The following is a 22,221-nucleotide window of genomic DNA, read 5'->3' on the forward strand; positions in this document are numbered from 1 at the left end:
CCTGTTGACGGTTGTGCTCGTTTTGTATTAGTACATGAATATAAATAATAAAAATTATTTTGATATTTTTATCACAAATATTTTATCTTCTAATGAACTCCTGTGTTGTGGTGAAGTCCTTAGGACTATTTAGACTCGACAAAGGAGGATTTGTCGCTTAGTTCTTAAACCTGTTCGCGACCAAATGATACGTTGTTACAAGGACGACAACGTTTATCGAGCATAGGTCGTTGTGTGCCATATGGATTGGTTGTCCTCATAACCAAGGAGTGTGGAGACGTTGGTATGGCATACAGGTGAGATGTAATGGTACATCTGCACTGAACGTGACCGACTCCGGAGCTATTTCTGCTATCAAGATTTGCTCCGATGGGATATGGGTATAAATGTCCCTCCGACCTGAGGACCGCCACGGTGACTTGCAAGCAACTCACTGCACTTAGGCACTGGACTACCTGAATTTCTAATTCAGTGACGGAAGGCTACTGGGTGTAGTCAAGTACTTGACTTGTCGGTGCGTGTAAGATGGATTGACCACTCCAGTTTAGGAGCTGTGTACAGTCATTTTTCAATTTAGCAAAACTTTGGCCACGGTAGTCCTAGTGAGGAGTCACAGGACTAATGAGTTGAGCACGATTCGGATGATCTCATCAGGTTGACAGTTTAACCCTGAGTCGTCCTAAACACAGGGTCAAAAGGATGATTATACGGTAACCATATTCACATAGGTTCTGAATGTTGCGATTGTGACTATTCGACCTATCCGATCGTCGATACCATTGCTAGATGGTCACTTCGATTAGTACAGGAATTGGTTCCTGTGCTACCGGCTTAGGTTCAACCTGCGGGGTCACACACATTAGAGGTTCTTTTCTGATCTGATGGCTGATTATGAAGCCTTATGTGTCTGAAACTCTATGATTGAGAATTAGGATTCTCTGATCATGAGTTTTCACACATTTTGGGTACTGGGGTCAAAATTTTGAATTTCAAATTTTGAATTTGAAATTTGAACTCTTTGATCAGGGTTTCATATCGATGGTCTCTGATGCCTAATTGCCCATCGGATTTAGACTCAATATTTATGAGAGATTTAATTAGTGATTTGATCGCTAATTAAGTCAATTTGATTGAGTAATTTTTTTAGATCAAGTTCAATTGAATTGGATTCAGTTTGGATTGACCCGATTAGGTTAAGTGTTGATCTAATCGCTAAGGTGGTTTAGTCCCTGATTTGATCAGGGGTTAGGCTTAGTTAATTCCTGATTTGATTAGATTTTATTGAGCCTAATTAAGCTTAATTGTGTTGGATTTAATCTGGTCTAATTGTGCTTAACCTATTTTAATTAGGTTGGCTCAATTTGAATCAACTACCTTGTTTTAAATTCCCTGCACCACCCAACTTCCTTGCGCCCATTTGAATTCACGAGAAGAAATTTTCTCATAAATTTTTTCCCACGCAAAGCTCTCTCATGCCATGTTTCTGTGCACCAATTATTTGGATTAACTTGGTTTATTACCCATCTAAATTCAAAGGGGTTTTGAATTTGAATGGATAACCAAATAACCATGCGCCAGCTTATCCTCTTTTGTGCGCCCATATTCCACACGAGAAATGGTTTTTTGTTGAAAGTCTCCACGCACAAAAAAAAAGCCACGCCATCTCTTCTTTCTCGCCCAAATGGATGAGGATAAGATTGGTTGACACTTGAATTCAAATTTGATTTGAATTTAAGTGAGCAACCACCTCTTCTTATCCACTCACATGCTTTCAACATCTCTTGCGATGTTTTATAAAATGAGAAAGGGAGGGGGCATGGGCAATGAAAGAAAGAAGAGATAAGGGCGTGGGAGGTTCTAAAAAATTTTGAAGTGTTTCAAAATTTATCGAGAGGAGAGAAAAAGGAGAGAAGTGGGTGCAGGGTTTTTGGTGTGTATCCTAGGGTTTCTACCTAGGTTCGAGAAGTGAGATTGGTGTGCCACGAGTGTCGTGAGTCCACCAAATTTCAGAGAGAGATCCATCAACCTCTCAACCAATCGTGCAGACGATCTGAAGCATCCGAGGAGTCGGCACACATCGATCGAAGGAGTTCGATCAACATCAGCCCCCAAAAGGGTGAAATCACGAACTAGCATTCGTGAGAGCCGATCAGACGGGAGCTTCGTGTGGATGATCCGCAGAGGCCGACACTAGTGTGACTGCGACATGATGATCAGAATCCTCTGACGGTGATCAGATTGCGATGATCGTACCCGTAAAAGGTGATGTGTTCTGAACACAGTACAGTAAAAAAATTTACTGTTTCAAATTTGAATTTCAAATTAAATGCTGCTGTTGTATCATATTTAGATCTTAGTATAGGATTAATTAGTATTAATTAATAAGATTAATTAATAATTCTACTGTAAAATAATAATTTTTGAAAAAAATTTAAAATTACTATTTTGCCCCTGCACTGAATTTTCACTTCAAATGGTATTAGAGCATGGTTCTAGAATATGATATATGTGCATAGCATTAAGGTGTAATCTATAAGTTTAAATTTGAAATTCAAAATTTCAAATTTGAAATTCAAAATTTAAAATTTAAAATTTGTTAGAAGTTTCAAATTTAAAATTCAAAATTCAAATTTAAATTTAAAATTCAAAATTTAAAATTTAAAATTCAAAATTTAAAATTTAAAATTCAAAGATTGGAAATTTGAAATTTGAAATTTGGTTAAAATCTCAAATTTGAAATTTGAAATTTGAAATTTAAAATTCAAAATTTAAATTTTTAATTGGTATATTTAGATATACTTGATCCAAGTAGCAAGTAATCTAATTGGGTTGGTTGCCATGGTCGTCCGGTCATAGGAGAAAAGTAGGGTTTAAAGGCCCTCTCTTCCCATTCGATGGTGTCTCCTATGGCGGTAGGGTGCTGATGCAATAATATCCCATGCCGATGAAGCAGCGAAAGGACTTAATTATAAAATTTATCATGAATGTGTTAGATTAGATCTAAAAAAAAATTCATGATTTATTTTGAGTTATTTTCTGTTATTGAAATGAGAAATAGGATTGCTGTTTATGAATTGTGCTGACCCATTTGTGAAATGAATCAACACATTTGGTGAACAGAAAATAAATCTTTCAAAATTTAAAAAATTATTTTCAAAATGCCAAACCCTGACCCATCAGTCCAAGTACTTAATTAAAAGAATTAAGTGTTGTCTAGTAGGTCTAGAATTGTGAATTAAGACCTAAGACAATTGCATAAACTTGTGGGTCAATGGGTTAGATGAATTAGGTCCATAATTGGTTAAGGTTAGCTTAAAAATGGACTAAATGGAGTAATTGGTCAAATCTAATCAAAAGTTGAATTAGATTGGTCAAGATACTAGACTCAACTTCAATAGTTATAGTTGAATGGGTTTATCTTTAACTAGACCAAAATGGACTTAATTCATGGCTACGCGGTGGAGCCCTATTTACTAAGTTGATAAAATTAAAACTAATGAACCGGTTGGTGTCTAAGGTAAGTTCGGTTTTGACCAGTGGTTCTTAAGCGGGAGCTACTCGCATTGATTCGATCATCGACGAGTTAATGGCAAATCCCACCACTGATCTCACTTACCTGGCCAATCTGGTAAGTTAGATTTTGATTAGATCACTTGGTGATTAGAAACTCACCCATGTCATTAGGTAAATCAGTGTGACTGATTTAGGTGCTCCTAATGCCAGCTTTTTAAATCTTTTTTAATCTGACTTGGTGAAGTCAGTGGGAGGATTGAAATTGGCTGGATGATTTCTTCTCTACTATCTTTTAATTTCAAAAATTATTAGGTCCCTAAAATGATTAAGTTATAATGATAACTAAGTCAATGCCTCTCATTAAGTGAGTGATAATGAGTCCATTAGTTCAATGATCATTGGAGGCCCAAAGGCCTGGTGCTCATTGGCTAATGAATTATCATTCATAATATGATAATTTGGTTGAGTTTTTCTGATGGTGGTTAGGTTGGCCGGCCAAAGTCGGGCTTGATCATTTGTTGGTCTGATTCACCAAATTAAGTCATGTTAATGGTTGGACCTAACCAGATCTTTTCAGTGGAGGCCAAAGCCTACTGATTAGGTTTTGGGGCAAAATCAATTACTAGAAGTTGTTTAGAGAAACAACTGGTTAAGAACCTACCATAGATGCACATGGGTTGACCAACCAAAGTTGGACTCGTGTGTAGTCTGTGTGGATTCTAGTACCCATTAAAGAATTAAAGTAATTCCTCGAATTGGAGGTTGAGGCTACCAGTTCGTATAAATATTGAGAAAAACTTTAGACTAAAGTTCAAGTTTTTAGTATTAATTTATGTACTAATAGAGGTTTGATTTTTTTTTATACAGCTATGGCCACTACCCTGTCGCTTCGATCATTATTAGATAATGACAAGCTCATGGGACCTAATTTCGATAGCTGGTATCGAAAATTGAAAATCATCCTTGAGCATGAGCGGATCCTTTGTGTAGTAACGGATCCAGCACCTGAGGAGCCAGCTCCGAACGCTAGTAAGGCGATCCGAGACACTTACCAGAAGTGGCTCAATGACCGCACCACCGTCCGATGTATTATGCTGGCAGCAATGAATGATGAGTTTAGCCGCAGGTTTGAGAATGCCCAGCCACAGGAGATGCTTCAAATGTTGAACGACTCCTTTGGCACGCCTGACGACGTTGAAAGGCACAAAACTAGTTGTGCCATTTTCAATGCTCGGATGAGGGATGGGGCCTCAGTCACTGATCATGTACTGTACATGATCGAGATGATTGAGCGCCTAAGCAAATTGGATTTTTCTCTGCACGAGCAGCTCGGTAAGGATGCGATCCTTAATTCCTTGTCCAAGTCTTTCCTCCCATTCCTTACTCATTTTCGAATGACAAAGCCTGCAGTAAACTACCACGGGTTGTTGGGGTTGCTGCAGAACTTTGAGAAGGATCACCAGCTCCATAAGGAGTCAGTGAATGTAGTGGGAGGGTCTTCTTCTCATCATCGACCCTTTGGGAAGGGGAAGAAGAACAAGAAGGTGCAGCCTCATGCTGGGACGGTTGCACAGGGTCAGACCAAGAAGCACAAGCCCGACCAGAGCCAGGCGGAGTGCTTCTTTTGCAAGAAGCAGGGGCATTGAAAGAGGAACTGTCCTCAATACATAGCCTCCCTGGACCCGAACAGGCCGAAGAAGAAGCAAGGTAATTATATAATAACTCCTTGCAACTTTTTCATTTGTGATACTACTGCCTGGGTATTGGATACCAGAAGCCCTTATCATATTTGTAATTCGATGCAGGGTCTGCAGGTCAGTAGGAGATTTGATGAAGGCGAGAGGTTCCTGAACGTTGGAGATGGAAGCAAAGTTTCAGTTCTAGCTTTAGGAATCATGAGTCTTGTAATCAATTCTCGTAATATAATTCTGAGTGAATGTCACTATTGTCCAAGCTTTTTATTAAATATTATTTCTGTAGGCCTTTTGGTCATGTACGGTTATTTTTTTTAATAAAAAAATATTTGCAATATCATTTTGAATGGTGTTACAATATTTGTTGGATAATTAAATAATAGAATTTACTTACTATCACAGCCTGTTAATGTAGTTCAAAACTTCGGTAAATGCCCTAGAATAGATAATATGTCAGAAGTCTACCTTTGGCACTGTAGGCTAGGTCATATCAATAAGAACAGGATAAACAGTTTGGCTCAAGAAGAAATTCTTGAACTTGGTGATTGTGAATCACTTCCAACCTGTGAGTCTTGTCTTCTTGGAAAGATGACCAAGTCACCTTTTACTGGAAAAGGTGAGCGAGCCAGTGAACTCTTGGGTCTGGTACATTCTGATGTATGTGGACCTATGAGCTCAAGTGCAAGAGGTGGATATTTCTACTTCATAACCTTCACAGACAACCTATCGAGGTATGGGTATGTCTACTTAATGAAGAATAAGTCGGAGTCGTTTGAAATATTTAAACTATTCCGAAATGAGGTGGAAAAACAAACTGAAAAGTGTATTAAAATTCTTCGATCTGATCGAGGAGGTGAATATCTTTCCAATGAGTTTCTGACGTATTTAGGAGAGAATGGGATTTTCTCTCAGTGGACTCCTCCTGGAACACCACAGCATAATAGTGTGTCTGAAAGGAGGAATCGGACCTTATTGGACATGGTTCGACCCATGATGGGGTTTGCTGGTCTGTCGATCTCCCTCTGGGGATATGCGCTCGAATCAGCTTGTTACCTTCTAAATAGAGTTTCAAGTAAGTATGTAGCCAAAATGCCATATGAGATATGGATAGTGTTGCCCAGCTATGCAACCCAAGAGGGGGGGTGAATTGGGTTTCTAAAATTTTAAGCCAACAGAATACTTATGAAGAACAAACAAAGACTTCAATTCAATATTAATTACCTGAAGCAGAATTGCAAGGATATAATAAAGAAATAAGGTAAAGCGATAAAGCACACCACAAACACAAGGATTTATAGTGGTTCGGTGCCAACCTTGCACCTAATCCACTCCCCAAGCTCCTACTTGGGAATTTCAATCCACTATACTTGTATTCAACCTGAATACAAAACGTCGGAAACTCCGACACTAGCTATCCCAAGCTAGATCACTTGTTTTCCGGGTACAAGTAAACCCAAAACACTCCGATTTCAGGTTCGGATCAACCTTTCCTTGTTTTGGAAATCCTCCAAAACAAGAACAAAAACTCACAAAGAGTTAGAAAATTTTGAGCACAGATTAATACAATAACAGCTCCTTTAAATGAGCGAATATAACAATAAAAACTTTACTCAAATGAAGAACCCTTTTCGGATTTTCTCAAGTGGATGAAGCTTGAACGAATGCTTGAGAAGAGGTTGTTTGTTGATTGAAGATCTCTTGAAAGCTTTGAACGATCTCTAGATCAAAGTTGAACAATAGGCTTGAAAGATCCTCTTGAATGCTCTTGCTTTTCTCTTTCACAATCTCTCTTGTATATTGTGGATCCTCTCTCTTTTTCTTTTTGGATATTTCGTTGATCTCAGGCTTTTTGTGCAGATTTCGGATCCTCTCTTTGTTTTTCTCATTTTTGATTTCACGTTTGATCTGCTATTTAATCTGCAATTTCTTTCACCATTTAAAGCATTTTATGACATTAGAAGCAAGAGAAAACAATTAGGCAGATAAAGAGCCGTTAGAGCATTTTAGGAAGCATAAAAGGCAATTAAAACGGGCAAAAAAATAGCCGTTGCTGACATTTTCCGTGCAGGGGTCGACTCATGAGTCGACTCATGCTTCAGGGGTCGACTCATGAGTCGACCTCTGTTGCAAAAACAGAGAATGCGTTTCTGGAAATTCTTGGCTCAAATCAGCAGGGGTCGACTCATGAGTCGACTCATGCCTTGTGGGTCGACTCATGAGTCGACTCACAGGTCGTGCCAAGCCAGAAAACTAGCGTGCCAAGGAGAATTTTTGCGTGCCAATCAGCTCACAGTGCCATGAGTTGACTCATGAGTCGACTCATGCACTTCAAACCTTCATAACTTCAAAAATATAAGTCCAAACACAATGAAATTTTCACCAATAGATTTCAAATCATTTGTTCTACCAAATGGTACTATCAAATCAGGATTTTAGTGAAATTACGATTTTGCCCTTGAAGAGCATAAGGACTTTTTCATTTAAAATTATTTGTATCCCTTCAATCTGCTTTGTAATCATCAAAATCAATCTAGGAGCAACAATCTCCCCCTTTTTGATGATGACAAAACACTTGAACAAAAGCATTTATGTGAATGCATTAATTTCAAAGAATGCACTATAGGTGTATATGCTTGAAAAATATGATTCTTTTGGCATGTGATATAAATGGTCATATGCAAAAATAGTTTGTCCATTTTCATAAACTTTGAAAAGAGTATTAGATCATTTTGAGTTTAAGATATATCAGAGCAAGAGAGAAAAATAAATTTTTCAATATATCAGAGCAAGAAAAAATAATTTTTACAATGTTATCCGAAAAGATTTTACAATGTATCAGAGTAAATGTTATAATATAACAGAGAAAATTTCACACTGTATCAGAGCAAATTTTATAATGTATCAGAGAAATTTCACACTGTATCAGAGCAAATATAGAACTTTCACATGTATCAGATAAATTTATCATGTATCAGAGCAAGTTAAAAAATTTTAGGGTGTATCAGAGTAATCAAATTTCTTAAGATGTATCAAGGTAAATTTCAAAGATTATCAGAGCAAGTTGAATTTTGAAATATATCAGAGCATATAAAAAAAACTTATTTGCATTGTACTTATGATTTTGCTTTTTTTTAATTTCTGTTGATATATTTTCTCAAAATTTGTTAATTTCTCAAAATACATTTTGTTATTACATTTTTTTAATTTCTCAATTTTTGTAATTTCTCAATATTTAATTTCTCCAATTTTTGTTTAATATCTCAATATTTTTTGTTTAATTTCTCAATAATTGAATTGCTTTTTGTTTAATTTCTGTTTGATGCCAAATTACTGTTGATGCCAAATTTCTATAATTTGTAATTTTGCTTTTGGGGTTTTGCCTTTGATGAGTTGCTTTTTGTTTAATTTCTCCCCTTTTTCTTTCATAATTTAGGGTTTTGCTTTTAATGAGTTGCTTGCTTTTTGTTTAATTGTTTACTTTCTCCCCTTTTTGACATCATCAGACATGGTTAGCTTTTCCTTTTTCAGAAATATTCTTTAATTTCTCCCCTTTTAGAGTATATCACAGATGTTTGCTCCCCTTAATATAGCAATTATCAACAGCAAACAACAACAAAGAGAAGACAATATTTCAACAAGGAGAATATATATAACCAAATATGATCAAATATTACAAAGGTAGAAATATAAGTAAAGATGATTCCATTAAACATAATTGTTTCAATACATAGTTCTTTATAAAATTCAACAGCTAATTGTCAATACATGGCCCCAAGGTATAGATCCTAGAACAAGATACTAACACCTAGGATCTAGTAATGATCAAGATAAGTCAATGATCGGAGTCATCAGAGATAGGGTGAGGAGATGATGGATCAGAAGTGCGTCCTCTACCCCGTCTGCCTCTGCCACGAGCAGGAGACGAGATGAACTGGGGGCTGAGAACGCTGAGATGCTAGGACTGAACAGAAAGGGTGAGTCTGATAGAATCAAGTACGTTCAGTGCTCTTGAAACAGATTGAAGTAGAGCAGTGAACTGAGTGGTAGCATGCTCACTCGATCCTCGGATCTCTTTCCTCAGTAATTCATATCCACCTTTAGTGCTCCTCTGAGCCTGCCAGCCTCTGCAGTGAGGTCTGTGACCTCAATAGTAGACTCCTGTGGCTGGGGATGGGCCAAAGCAAGGACTTGTCCCTGCAAGTCTAGAACTCTGCCAGTCATCTCCAGACTGTGTCTTCAAGTTGCTGTATCCTGATGGACTGATCTGAAATCATCTGAAATACAGTGGAGATGTGGGGAGTAATGGTCTGATCAGAAGAGGTGGCTCCAGGTGCAAAAGAAGTACTACTCCACTGGCTAGACAGCAAAGAAGCCACACGCTGTGAAATATGCTCGATCTGATCGTCAGCCAGTCTGAACTCTGAATGAGGTGCTCTGCTCTCTGGCTGATACACTGGTGTGGGCATCCTAGTAAACTCTGAAGGGCCAGCCTCAGTATCAGGAATGAACTGGATATGTGGTGATGCTGCCCTGAAGTCATGGACAGGAGATGATGGATCTTCTTCTTCTACTCTGCCTTCAGTTCTGACTTCAGCTTTCTTTCAGTTCTTCTTCAGTTCTTTCCTTTCTCAGATCCCTTGATCCAACCACCATCAGTCTTTGCAAATCCCATTCGGTGCAGGTGTGTTGGTTGAAAGTATCCACATGAGAAGCTTGTAGCAGCCTCCCCCTCACAACTAACTCCAAACTCCTAAATACTCTAGTAAGGGCCATACCATAAGGCAAGTGTGCCTTGGATCTGTTCAAAGTTTCTCTCATGGCCTCTATCATAAGTGCAGGGAGGTTCAGGGGGTCTGAGTGATGACATGAAACATGACACATACATCTCTGCTGGAAAGTAAGTCATGTCTACCACTCCTAGGAAAGAAGAGCTTTGAAACTATCTGATGCAGCACCCTCATCTCAATGGACAAAATCTTTGCTTCTAACTTGTTTAAATTCCTGAATAAGTTTCTCCTAGATAATTCTGATCCCCTCTTCTTTAATTGGGAGTTCCATATATGAGTATCCTTCACTAGGCAACTGAAGTATTTCTCCCAATATCCTAGAATCCAAGCAGATATCAATTCCCTTTACAGTTGAAGTCACTGACCCGTTTCCATAATGTAGATTCTGGTAGAATTCTCTAACTAGGTCAACATAGGTGACTTCCTTAAGAGAGCAATAGAGTTCCCATCCTTGGTTTTTAATTTTACTTGCAAAAGTAAAACCTTCTTTCTCAAAGAACCGAAAATCTATATTTTTCCGGTTTCTACTTTTCTATCAGAAAGAGGATTCACACTGGGGCTTATGGAGGATTGAGAGGGACCTTGAGTAGGTACTGAAACTGGAGTGGGAGCAGTTGAAGACTGAGCATGCCTTTTCTTTCGGACAATTTCTTCAGGCTCACGGATTGATTTCCTTCTTTGGGGAAGCTTCATCTTTGGAGCCATATCCACTAAAGTAGCAGACAAGAAGACTTGAATTGAGTGGAGGAGGGATCACAAGAGAGTGACGAAGGATTTTGGTGGAGAAAAGAAGTGGATTTTGGAAGTTCAGTAAAGTGCTAGGGCACGTTCCAACCGCGCCAAGCAAAGCGAGAAAGCACAGAAAATCCTTTTGAAGGAGGCGATTTTTGGTGGAGAGGAGGAGGAAGAATTGCCTCGAAATTAATCCTTGGATTTGGAGCAAGAAGAGTTGGAGAAGACGGCTTTTGGAAGAAGAACGATGGGAAGATGAGTCGTCTCACAAACAGTAACCCTTATAAAACAATGAACCCGTTGAAAGTTGGTAGGATTTACAAGTTTGCCATTGAGTCGACTCATGGGGGTCGACTCATGAAGTTCAGAAAGTCAGGAAAAATGTGAATAAATTCCAGAAAAATTTGAAATTTTGAGTGAAGGAATTTTGCTCAATGATAAGTTTTTAGAATGATAAATTTGAGCTTTTGGGACCAAGATAGATGTTGAAACTTGAGCTCTAATCAATTCTTTGGAAATTGAGAAATTTTAGGCAAATGGATCTAGAATTTCTAGATTTCTCCTAATTTCACAGAATCTATCCTCACTAAGGGCCTTTGTAAAGATATCAGCTAATTGATTCTCAGTGCAAATATATTCAAGAATTATATTTTTGTTTTGAACATGTTCTCTTATGAAATGATGTCTTATTTCAATATGTTTGGATCTTGAGTGTTGAATTGGATTTTTAGATAGATTTATGGCACTTGTGTTGTCACATCTTATTGGTGTTTCATTAAGTTTGATTCCAAAGTCTTCGAGTTGTTGCTTAATCCACAAGATTTGAGCACAACAACTTCCGGCTGCAATGTATTCGGCCTCAGCCGTAGACAGTGCCACCAAATTTTGTTTCTTGCTAAACCATGAGATTAGGTTAACTCCAAGAAATTGGCAAGTTCCACTTGTGCTTTTTCTATCTAATTTACATCCAGCAAAATCAGCATCTGAATATCCTAATAAATTAATTTGTGAGTCCTTAGAGTACCATAACCCTAGAGTTTGAGTACCATTTAAGTATCTAAGGATTCTTTTAACAGCATTCAAATGAGATTCTTTAGGATTAGATTGATATCTAGCACATAAGCAAACACTAAACATGATATCAGGCCTACTTGCAGTTAGATATAATAATGAGCCAATCATACCTCTATAGTATTTTAAGTCTACGCTTTTACCCTCATCATCCTTGTCAAGCTTACATGAGGGACTCATTGGTGTGCCAATTGGTTTGCAGTTCTCCATTCCAAATCTTTTGAGTAGTTCCTTGGTGTACTTGCTTTGGGTGATGGAGATTCGCTCTTTTGATTGTTTGATTTGGAGTCCGAGGAAGAAGGTGAGTTCTCCCATCATGCTCATCTCGAACTCCCCCTGCATAAGCTTAGCGAAGTCTTGACAAAGGGATTCATTAGTAGACCCAAAAATTATGTCATCAACATAAATTTGTATAATTAGCATATCATTTTGATTTCTTTTAATAAATAGGGTTGTATCTACATTGCCTCTTGAAAAACCATTATTTAGTAGAAATTTGCTTAGCCTTTCATACCATGCTCTAGGTGCTTGTTTTAATCCATATAAAGCTTTATTTAATCTAAAGACATGATTAGGAAAAGCATGATTTTCAAATCCAGGGGGTTGTTCTACATATACTTCTTCAGAGATATATCCATTTAAAAATGCACTTTTAACATCCATTTGAAATAACTTGAAATTCATAAAGCAAGCATATGCAAGTAGAAGTCTAATAGCTTCTAATCTAGCAACAGGTGCAAAGGTTTCATCAAAATCAATTCCTTCTTCTTGATTATATCCCTTAGCAACCAGTCTTGCTTTATTTCTAATTACATTTCCATGCTCATCTAATTTGTTTCTAAAGACCCATTTTGTGCCAATTATTAAATAATCTTTAGGTCTTGATACTAAGGTCCAAACATTATTTCTTTCAAATTGATTAAGTTCCTCTTGCATAGCATTAATCCAGTTATGATCATTTTCAGCTTCTTCAAAAGTTTTAGGTTCAAGTTGAGATACAAAAGCACAATGATTAAGTACATCTCTAAGTGAAGAACGTGTTTTTACCTCATGCATAGGATCACCGATAATTAACTCCTTAGGGTGGTTGTGAACATACCTCCATTCCTTGGATAGGTCATTTGTACCTTGAGGTTGTTCTTGAATTTCTTCACTTCTCTCATCTTGTTTATCTTCTTGATCCTTGTCTTCTGGAGTTGCTGAGTCTTTCAGAGTGATCTCCTTCATACCTTCTATTAGTGGCTCTGCATCATCAACACCCTCATTCTTCCTTGAAGGAAGGTCGTTAGATTCATCAAAAACAACATGTATGGACTCCTCAACTACTAAAGTTCTTTTGTTGAAAACTCTAAATGCTTTACTAGTGGAGGAGTAACCTAAAAAGATTGCTTCATCTGATTTTGCATCAAATTTACCAAGTTTTTCTTTTCCATTATTTAATACAAAACATCGGCAACCAAAAACATGAAAATATGCAATATTTGGTTTTCTTCCTTTCCAAAGTTCATAGGGGGTTTTCTTTAAAAATTGTCTAATTAAAGCACGATTTAAAATGTAACATGCTGTGTTAATTGCTTCCGCCCAAAAATATCTTGGAAGGTTGCTTTCACAAAGCATGGTACGGGCCATTTCTTCTAAGGTTCTGTTTTTCCTTTCAACTACCCCATTCTGTTGGGGTGTCCTAGGAGCAGAGAAGTTATGGCCTATTCCATTTTCATCACAAAAATTTTCAAAGTCATGATTTTCAAATTCAGTTCCATGATCACTTCTAATATTTTGAATTGAAAATCCTTTTTCATTAGAGACTTTTCGATGAAATTTAGTGAAAATATGAAAAGTTTCATTTTTGTGAGCCAAAAAGAAAACCCAAGTAAAACGAGAATAATCATCTATAATTACAAAGCCATATCGTTTTCCTCCTAGACTAGTGGTTCTTGTTGGTCCAAATAAGTCCATATGTAAGAGCTCTGATGGTCTAGAAGTTGAAACAGTGTTTTTGGATTTAAATGATACTCTAGTTTGTTTACCTAATTGGCATGCATCACAGATTCTATCATTTTCAAAATTCAGTTTTGGCAAACCGAGAACTAAATCTTTCTTAATTAATTTTGAAAGAGAATGCATGCTGATATGTGCAAGTCTACGATGCCACAGCCAACTAGTCTCATTGATTTTAACATTCAAGGATACTAGGCATTGCATGTCTAATTTAGCTAAGTCATTCAAATCTATCATATAAACATTGCCATGCCTATGTCCTATAAATTTAATGCCATCGTTAATAGGACTAGTCACAATGCAAACAGATGATTCAAAAACTACTTTATACCCTTTATCACAGAATTGACTAATGCTAAGTAAGTTATGCTTTAAACCTTTAACTAGTAAAACATTCTCAATGTATTTGGAGGGAGTGATACCAATATTACCTATCCCGATGATCTTTCCTTTGCCATTATCTCCAAAGGTGACCATCCCTCCATCCTTAGCATCAAGCGTGATGAATTGTGATTCATCACCAGTCATGTGTCTCGAGCATCCACTGTCAAGATACCATTTCCTGTTTCCTTCTTGGGATGCTAGACACACCTGCAAGCAAAGGTCAAATCTCTGTCTTAGGTACCCAAGCTTTCTTGGGTCCTTTTGGGTTAGTCAGAATGGTTCCTTTTGGAACCCATATTTTCTTTATAGTTGTATTGGTAGATTTAAGGCATGTGTATGATTTATGTCCTATTCTACCACATTTGAAACAAGTAATATTTGTAGACTTGTTACCTAAATAATTTACATAAATATCCTTCAGAAACTTTTATTTCTTCAGAGGTTTATAGCCAAGTCCAGCCTTATCATATATAGCTTTCTGATTTTCAAGGATCATATTTAGTTTGTTTGAACTTAAGGTGAACTTATCTATTATAGATTTCAGCTTGTTAATTTCATCCTTTAAGTTTTGATTTTCTTGACTCAAGGTGAGTTTTTCAATTGAAAGAATTTCAGCTTGTTTCACTAAGGACTGATTTTCCAATTTCAGTTCTTTGTTTTTCTTCCCTAGTTTCTTTAATTCATCAATTGAGTCATAGAATGCTTCATGCAATTCTTCAAATGTGAATTCACTAGTGGATTCAGAAGTTACCTCATTTTCATGTGCCATCAGACACAGATTGGCTTGTTCTGTTGAGGTTTCCTCGTCGGAGCTTGAGTCATCACTCGCACTCCAAGTCGCCATCATTGCCTTCTTTTTGAACTTTTTGAGACCTTTTTTCAGTTGTGGACATTCGGATCTGAAATGTCCCGGCTTCTTGCACTCGTAGCATGTAAGGGGTTGATCTTTCTCTTTTTCTTTGCTTTGTTCCCCTTTTGTGAATTTCTTTCTCATCCCCTGTTTCCTTTTTCTTAGAAACTTCTTAAATTTTCGGGTGATGAGTGCCATCTCTTCATCCTGTTCTTCATCTTCAGATTCATCCGTTTCATAATCAGGCGAAGTTGTGGATTTGAGGACAATGGTTCTTTTCTTTTTGACTTCATCTTCTTGATGTTGCTTCATGCTAAGTTCATGAGTCATCAAGGATCCAAGAAGCTCTTCTAGAGGTAGAGTGTTCAAGTCCTTTGCTTCTTGGATGGCAGTCAGCTTGGCTTCCCAAGTTCTTGGCAGTGACCTGAGAATCTTCTTTACAAGTTCACTGTTAGTATAAGATTTGCCAAGACTCTTCAAACCATTAATTATATCAGTAAAACGAGTAAACATGGCAGTTATGGACTCATCATGCTCTATTTTGAACAATTCATATTTATGTACAAGCATGTTTATTTTAGACTCTTTTACTTGATTTGTTCCCTCATGAGTTACTTCTAACCTATCCCATATTTCTTTAGCAGATGCACAAGTAGAAATGCGATTGAATTCACTAGCATCTAGTGCACAATAAAGAACATTCATGGCTTTGGCATTTAATTGTGCCAATTTCTTGTCAACCTCATCCCATTCTTTTTCGGGTTTGGTTGACTCCTCACCATCTATAATCTTGGTGGGTGTGTGAGGACCGTTCACTATGATACTCCACATATCATAGTCGAGTGCTTGTATGAATATCTTCATCCGAGCTTTCCAATAGGTGTAATTAGACCCATTGAAAAGTGGAGGTCGGTTTGTAGATTGCCCCTCGGCTAGAGAAGTACCGACATGGGTTGCCATAGATCTTTGGCTCTTTGATTGTTAGATCAAAGAAGGGCTAGAGCACCGGTTCTGATACCACTTGTTGCCCAGCTATGCAACCCAAGAGGGGGGGGGGTGAATTGGGTTTCTAAAAATTTAGACTTAATTTATAACATATGATGAACAAGACAAAGATTTTAATTCAATATTAATTACCTGAAGCAGAATTGTAAGGATATAATAAAGAAATAAGGTAAAGCGATAAAGCACACCACAAACACAAGGATTTATAGTGGTTCGGTGCCAACCTTGCACCTACATCCACTCCCCAAGCTCCTACTTGGGAATTTCAATCCACTATGCTTGTATTCAACCTGAATACAAAACGTCGGAAACTCCGACACTAGCTATCCCAAGCTAGATCACTTGTTTTCCGGGTACAAGTAAACCCAAAACACTCCGATTTCAGGTTCGGATCAACCTTTCCTTGTTTTGGAAATCCTCCAAAAACAAGAACAAAAACTCACAAAGAGTTAGAAAATTTTGAGCACAGATTAATACAATAACAGCTCCTTTAAATGAGCGAATATAACAATAAAAACTTTACTCAAATGAAGAACCCCTTTTCGGATTTTCTCAAAGTGGATGAATGCTTGAACGAATGCTTGAGAAGATGTTGATTGTTGATTGAAGATCTCTTGAAAGCTTTGAAAGATCTCTAGATCAAGTTTGAACAATAGGCTTGAAAGATCCTCTTGAATGCTCTTGCTTTTCTCTTTCACAATCTCTCTTGTATATTGTGGATCCTCTCTCTTTTTCTTTTTGGATATTTCGTTGATCTCAGGCTTTTTCGTGCAGATTTCGGATCCTCTCTTTTGTTTTTCTCATCTTTTGATTTCATGTTTAATCTGCTATTTAATCTGCAATTTCTTTCACCATTTAAAGCATTTTATGACATTAGAAGCAAGAGAAAACAATTTAGGCAGATAAAGAGCCGTTAGAAGATTTTTAGGAAGCATAAAAGGCAATTAAAACGGGCAAAAAAATAGCCGTTGCTGACATTTTCCGTCGCAGGGGTCGACTCATGAGTCGACTCATGCTTCAGGGGTCGACTCATGAGTCGACCTCTGTTGCAAAAATCAGAGAATGCGTTTCTGGAAATTCTTGGCTCAAATTAGCAGGGGTCGACTCATGAGTCGACTCATGCCTTGTGGGTCGACTCATGAGTCGACTCACAGGTCGTGCCAAGCCAGAAAACTAGCGTGCCAAGGAGAATTTTTGCGTGCCAATCAGCTCACAGTGCCATGAGTTGACTCATGAGTCGACTCATGCACTTCAAACCTTCATAACTTCAAAAATATAAGTCCAAACACAATGAAATTTTCACCAATAGATTTCAAATCATTTGTTCTACCAAATGGTACTATCAAATCAGGATTTTAGTGAAATTACGATTTTGCCCTTGAAGAGCATAAGGACTTTTTCATTTTAAAATTATTTGTATCCCTTCAATCTGCTTTGTAATCATCAAAATCAATCTAGGAGCAACATCATCCTTATTCACAAAACTTCATTGTGCCTAAACTAATCCCAGCTCTAGGATTTCCCTGAGTCACATGTAAAATGGATATTTAATGAACTAAAAAGATGAAGTATTATTTGAAAACAAACTTCATGAAACTGGACTGCAAGGTATCAATACCTTAAAATATGGAATCATTTGCTTGAGAAAACTCAGGGTCTGGTTGGAAGTCAGCATAAAAAATAAACAAACTCATAATTGTTAACGTTCTCTCAACTCATGGCAGACTTAAGATTTCCAGCTTTATAACCAGTCCTCACCAACCGATGCCGATGGACTATGTTGACACCCCGTTGGCTCCATTTTGAAACCTCTGCTCTGATTAAAAGCTTAATGATCTGATCATCAGAGTCATCAAGTACCTGGATTAGTAAACAGACTTTGGGCCAATCAAGCTGGCACACAGCAGAAATCGATTGCTCATATACCTATAGAAAAAAAACTAAATTTAGTAGTCTCTATCTTGGGAGACGATTCTCCAAGTCATGCCAAAGCCATTTGAAAACAGTGTAATATATTTCAGAATTTATAGAAAGAATATGTATAGCAATGTAAAGATCTAACCGAAGAGACCAATTGTTTGAATTCACGTGCTGACCAAAGAAAATTATATGTATGTTTGTCTCATCAAGGAAATAAAAAAAAAAAGAAACGGAAGACTTATAGAACTAAAGGGTAGAGTTCATTACCTCCCTCTTATTGCACATAGGAATCTGAACTAAAACCCCATCGAGACAGTGACCAAGTAGACCAGCAGCACGATGTCAACAACCACACACTTCATCAAACCGATGGCTGGATGACCGCCGCCGCTGCCATGGTCGTGTGGCAGCTGGGCGGTGAAGACCCAGATCTGGTTGGCAGCGGCAAGTGGAGGACAAAGACGTTGGCAGATGCGGCGAGGCGAATGGAAAGGCCGTGGGGGAGGGGGAGGAGGAACGGATGTGGGCGATGAGGGCTTGGTCAAAGGGAAGGGAGGGAAGATAGCTCTTGGAAGGGAAGAAGAGGAGAAAGAAGAACGGTCAGTATCAGAAGAAGAATGCAGAGGGGTATTTTTGTCTTTTTATATGATACAAATAATATAATCAATTTACTTGGGTGTAAATTTAAATCTTTCAAATTACTGGATGCAAGTGTAACAAAGGAAAACCTCAAAGGGGTTTTTGTAATTTATTATTTTTTTTAAATGATGATTTTTTATCACTCTCATCTCCTCTGATGGAGAAAATGAAATATAAATTTTGTTAGTTGAATCTGTGATCTTCATTAAATAATATGCTTGTAATTTCTGTTTTTACTCTGGAAAATTGGATACTTGAATGAGAGAAACAGCAATGCATTATCTATCAGCCAGTTGGCTAGTTAGATTTTTTTGTCTTTTAAAAGCTTCCCCTTTTTTTTTAAAAAAAAAGGTTAAACACTGCTAAGGGACAGACAAAATAACAAAGGGAAGAAAAACAAGGCAAAACAAAGGAAAGAAATATGAATGCTCTTGCATATGGAAGGAATTACTATGCGAATTACACTGACGTTAAATGTAGAGCTCTTTACCAAACTATTTGCTGTGTTCTGCTCTGTACTAAACTATTTGCTGTGTTTTTCTGCTCCTGATATTTTATGGCCTTCCATGGTGACCATATCAATTAGAGCCATCTTTTTATGTTCACTACATTAGTTACAATGGTTTTCTGCTGTTTTCTCTTTTATTATTGATATTATATTTCTTCTAGTGTTAGTTTGATCTTCTATCAAAATAACATTTCTATTTCATATGTCGAGTCTAGCATTAGTACCTTTTTGAAGCAGTAATAATTGGTAGAGGTTTTAATTTAATTCTTTATTTAAATACAGCAATCTATGATGTTGATCATATGATCACAAATTATCTATTTTCACCCCCCAGAAACTAGGCACTAAGATGGGGAAAAATGCTAAGTCGTCTGCTTAATAGGCCTTAACTGTATAAGTTGATATTTTTTTGCAGTGATTGTCTGCAATTTTTAAGATTGCTCTCAATAAGCTTTAATTGATGAGAATAAGAGAAAAAAAAAGTAATTTGAGGAAATAATCTGTTTGTTATTTGTGTATACAAAATAATTATAGAAGAAGAAGAAGAAGAAGAAGAAAGAAGAAGAAGAAGAAGAAAAGAGAAGAAACATATGCACCTTGCAAAATGAAATGACTTGCTATGTGACTCACGCTGAAAGGTAAACGGTAAACTGGCCTACTTGTTTATAACTTTGTCTATGTGCTTCTTTATGTTGCCTTCAGCAACCGGTGATGCATCTTTTTTAATGTGTATACAAAATAATTATAGAAGATGAGGAAGAAGAAGAAAGAAGAAAAGAGAAGAAATATATGGACCCTTGCAAATGAAATGACTTGCTGTATGAACCACAATGAAAGGTAAACAGTAAACTGGTCTAAATGTTTTTACTCTGTGCTTCCGTATGCTGTCCTCAATAACTAATGATACATCTTTCTTAAACGTTACTTCTTTGTGGTTACTTCCATACAATTTATATAAACAACATTTATTAGAGTTTCTGTCAATGTCAATTTACGTTTACGAATTCTTGTTGGCAGTAAACATCTAGAAGAAAATGACATTTGTTGTTTTGCTATTTTGGAAGTTGTTTTCTTGTCATGCATTTCCTCATCGGTCCTTACTAGGAATCTGGTTCCTGCAGGGCTTCAGAAAGGTGGATCCAGATAGATGGGAATTTGCTAATGAGGGATTCCTCAGAGGCCAGAAGCATCTCCTTAAGACCATAAAAAGGAGAAAGCCACCTTCTCATCCTCCATCACAACAACAAACCCTTGGTTCATATCTCGAGGTTGGACAATTCGGGTTGGAAGGAGAAATCAACAGGTTAAAGCGTGATAAGCAATTGTTAGTGGCAGAACTGGTAAAGCTAAGTCAGGAGCAGCAGAACACCAAAGAGCATCTTAAAGCCATGGAAGAGAGGATACAAGGGACGGAACAGAAACAGCAGCAGATGATGGCATTCTTAGCTCGAGTTATGCGGAACCCCAACTTCCTGCAGCAATTGGTCCACGAGAATGAGAGGCGAAGGGAGCTTGAGGAAGCCATTTCTAAGAAAAGAAGAAGATCAATAGATAGAGCACCTGAGCATGATGACATGGGAACGAGTGGAAATCAGGAACTTGAGATGCCAATTAAGATTGAAGTCCTAGAATCATCGCAAGACCTTAACCAGGATGATGTCTCAGATTTTGAGAGTATGGCAAAGGAGATTCAGGGAGGGGCAAGAAGCGGCATGGAGAGCTCAGAACACTCAGAGCAACAAGAAGACAAGTCAGACGGAGAGCTGAATGATGATTTTTGGGAGGAGTTGCTGAATGAAGGGCTTGCTGATGAGAAAGGCAGGTCTGATATTGATGCACGAAACAATGGGGATGTGAATGGCTTGGCTGAGAGATTGGGTTTTCTGAATTCAAGCAGTCCAAAATAGATAGTTTAACCTATAAGATGAGGATTCTCAGCCTCTTACTGGCTCAGTAGCATTTGATTAAATTGAGCCTCATTGCTTATTCATATGTGATGATATATTTTCCACTGGTGACATGGCTTCCTACTATCGTAACCTACATGAAAGTAATGTTCCTTGATTTTTGACTGGATAATTTGGATAATTGGTGGAATAGGCCAAAACAGGAGGAAATCAAAGGCATCATATTCTTTGAGCTGCCCTATTGTCCAGTAGTGTATTATGTAGGTCCTCCCTCCATCATTTATATCCTCACTGTTCCTTGTGCTTCTTCAATTTTCCTCTCCGCAGAATGAGAGAATTTGAAAGCCAGTTTTCTCAGGGAGCTTCAGAGACTATTGTTCTGCATGTGACGTAGTAAATCTCACCAATCAAGAATATACCAGATGGTGGAGCTGGTAACGCTTCTTCAAGAGGATGATTGCAAGAGACTGCAAAGCCCTCTGCCACGCTGACTTCTTGATTTCTCTCAGTATGGGGCTTCAGAAGGTTCAGTTGCGGCCATCTGGCAGTGATGCAATCTCAAATTAGGGGCTATGATCAGGCAACTACTCTGTAAATGCTTTTAGCTGTGGTTGTATTATAAACATTGTTTTGTGTAGTTTGAGTTGGTAGTAGTGTAAAGAAGGATGGCTAATGTACATGTTATATCACTTTATTCCTTATACTTTTTGTAGTGCAAATTTATCAGTACAGTATTATTATTATCACATGTTTCATGTATTTCTTTCCTAGACAATTTTATCTGTAAAGGAAAAAAAGGTTGTGCAAAGATAATGCTGGTTGAGTGCATTCTCTGATTCTTTATGTCTGACTTCTGAAGTCTGAACTACTTTCAGGAACTTGAACTGGTTCAAGAACATGCAAGCTTGTAGCACTTCCTGGATATGACAACATGTCATGTTGTGTGATGAGATCCTTTTTCTTGTTGAAAAATGTGATGAGTTCCTTAGCCCATAAAAAGATGCTTTTGAAACCTTATTATTCTTTGCTCCTTAGCTATGGAAGATAATTGCTCCTTAGTTCGTGAAAATATAGTGTAAACAATGGGAACTAAAGATTCAGACAAGTCACTGCAGTCCAGGCATAAAATATGTTATAGCTTCTAACTTGTAGATTGAGTGAAACATATTATCATGCAATTAAAATTGTAAATTTAAATTATTTGTGGCACATG

General features: G+C 37.4%; 1 protein-coding gene across 1 annotated transcript in view; it reads left to right on the forward strand.

The window, feature by feature from the left end:
• The window catches only part of LOC105055499 (heat stress transcription factor A-2b), a 58,697-nt gene extending 36,943 nt beyond the window's left edge, over positions 1-21,754 (forward strand). The window contains exon 2 of the mRNA XM_010937344.4: positions 20,223-21,754. Coding sequence (XP_010935646.1) covers positions 20,223-21,008 — 786 coding nt within the window. The 3' untranslated portion in view covers positions 21,009-21,754. The remainder of the gene's footprint in view (positions 1-20,222) is intronic.
• Positions 21,755-22,221: the final 467 nt, after the last annotated feature.

Source organism: Elaeis guineensis, chromosome 2 (genome assembly GCF_000442705.2).
Source record: "Elaeis guineensis isolate ETL-2024a chromosome 2, EG11, whole genome shotgun sequence".
NCBI classification, from domain to species: domain Eukaryota; kingdom Viridiplantae; phylum Streptophyta; class Magnoliopsida; order Arecales; family Arecaceae; genus Elaeis; species Elaeis guineensis.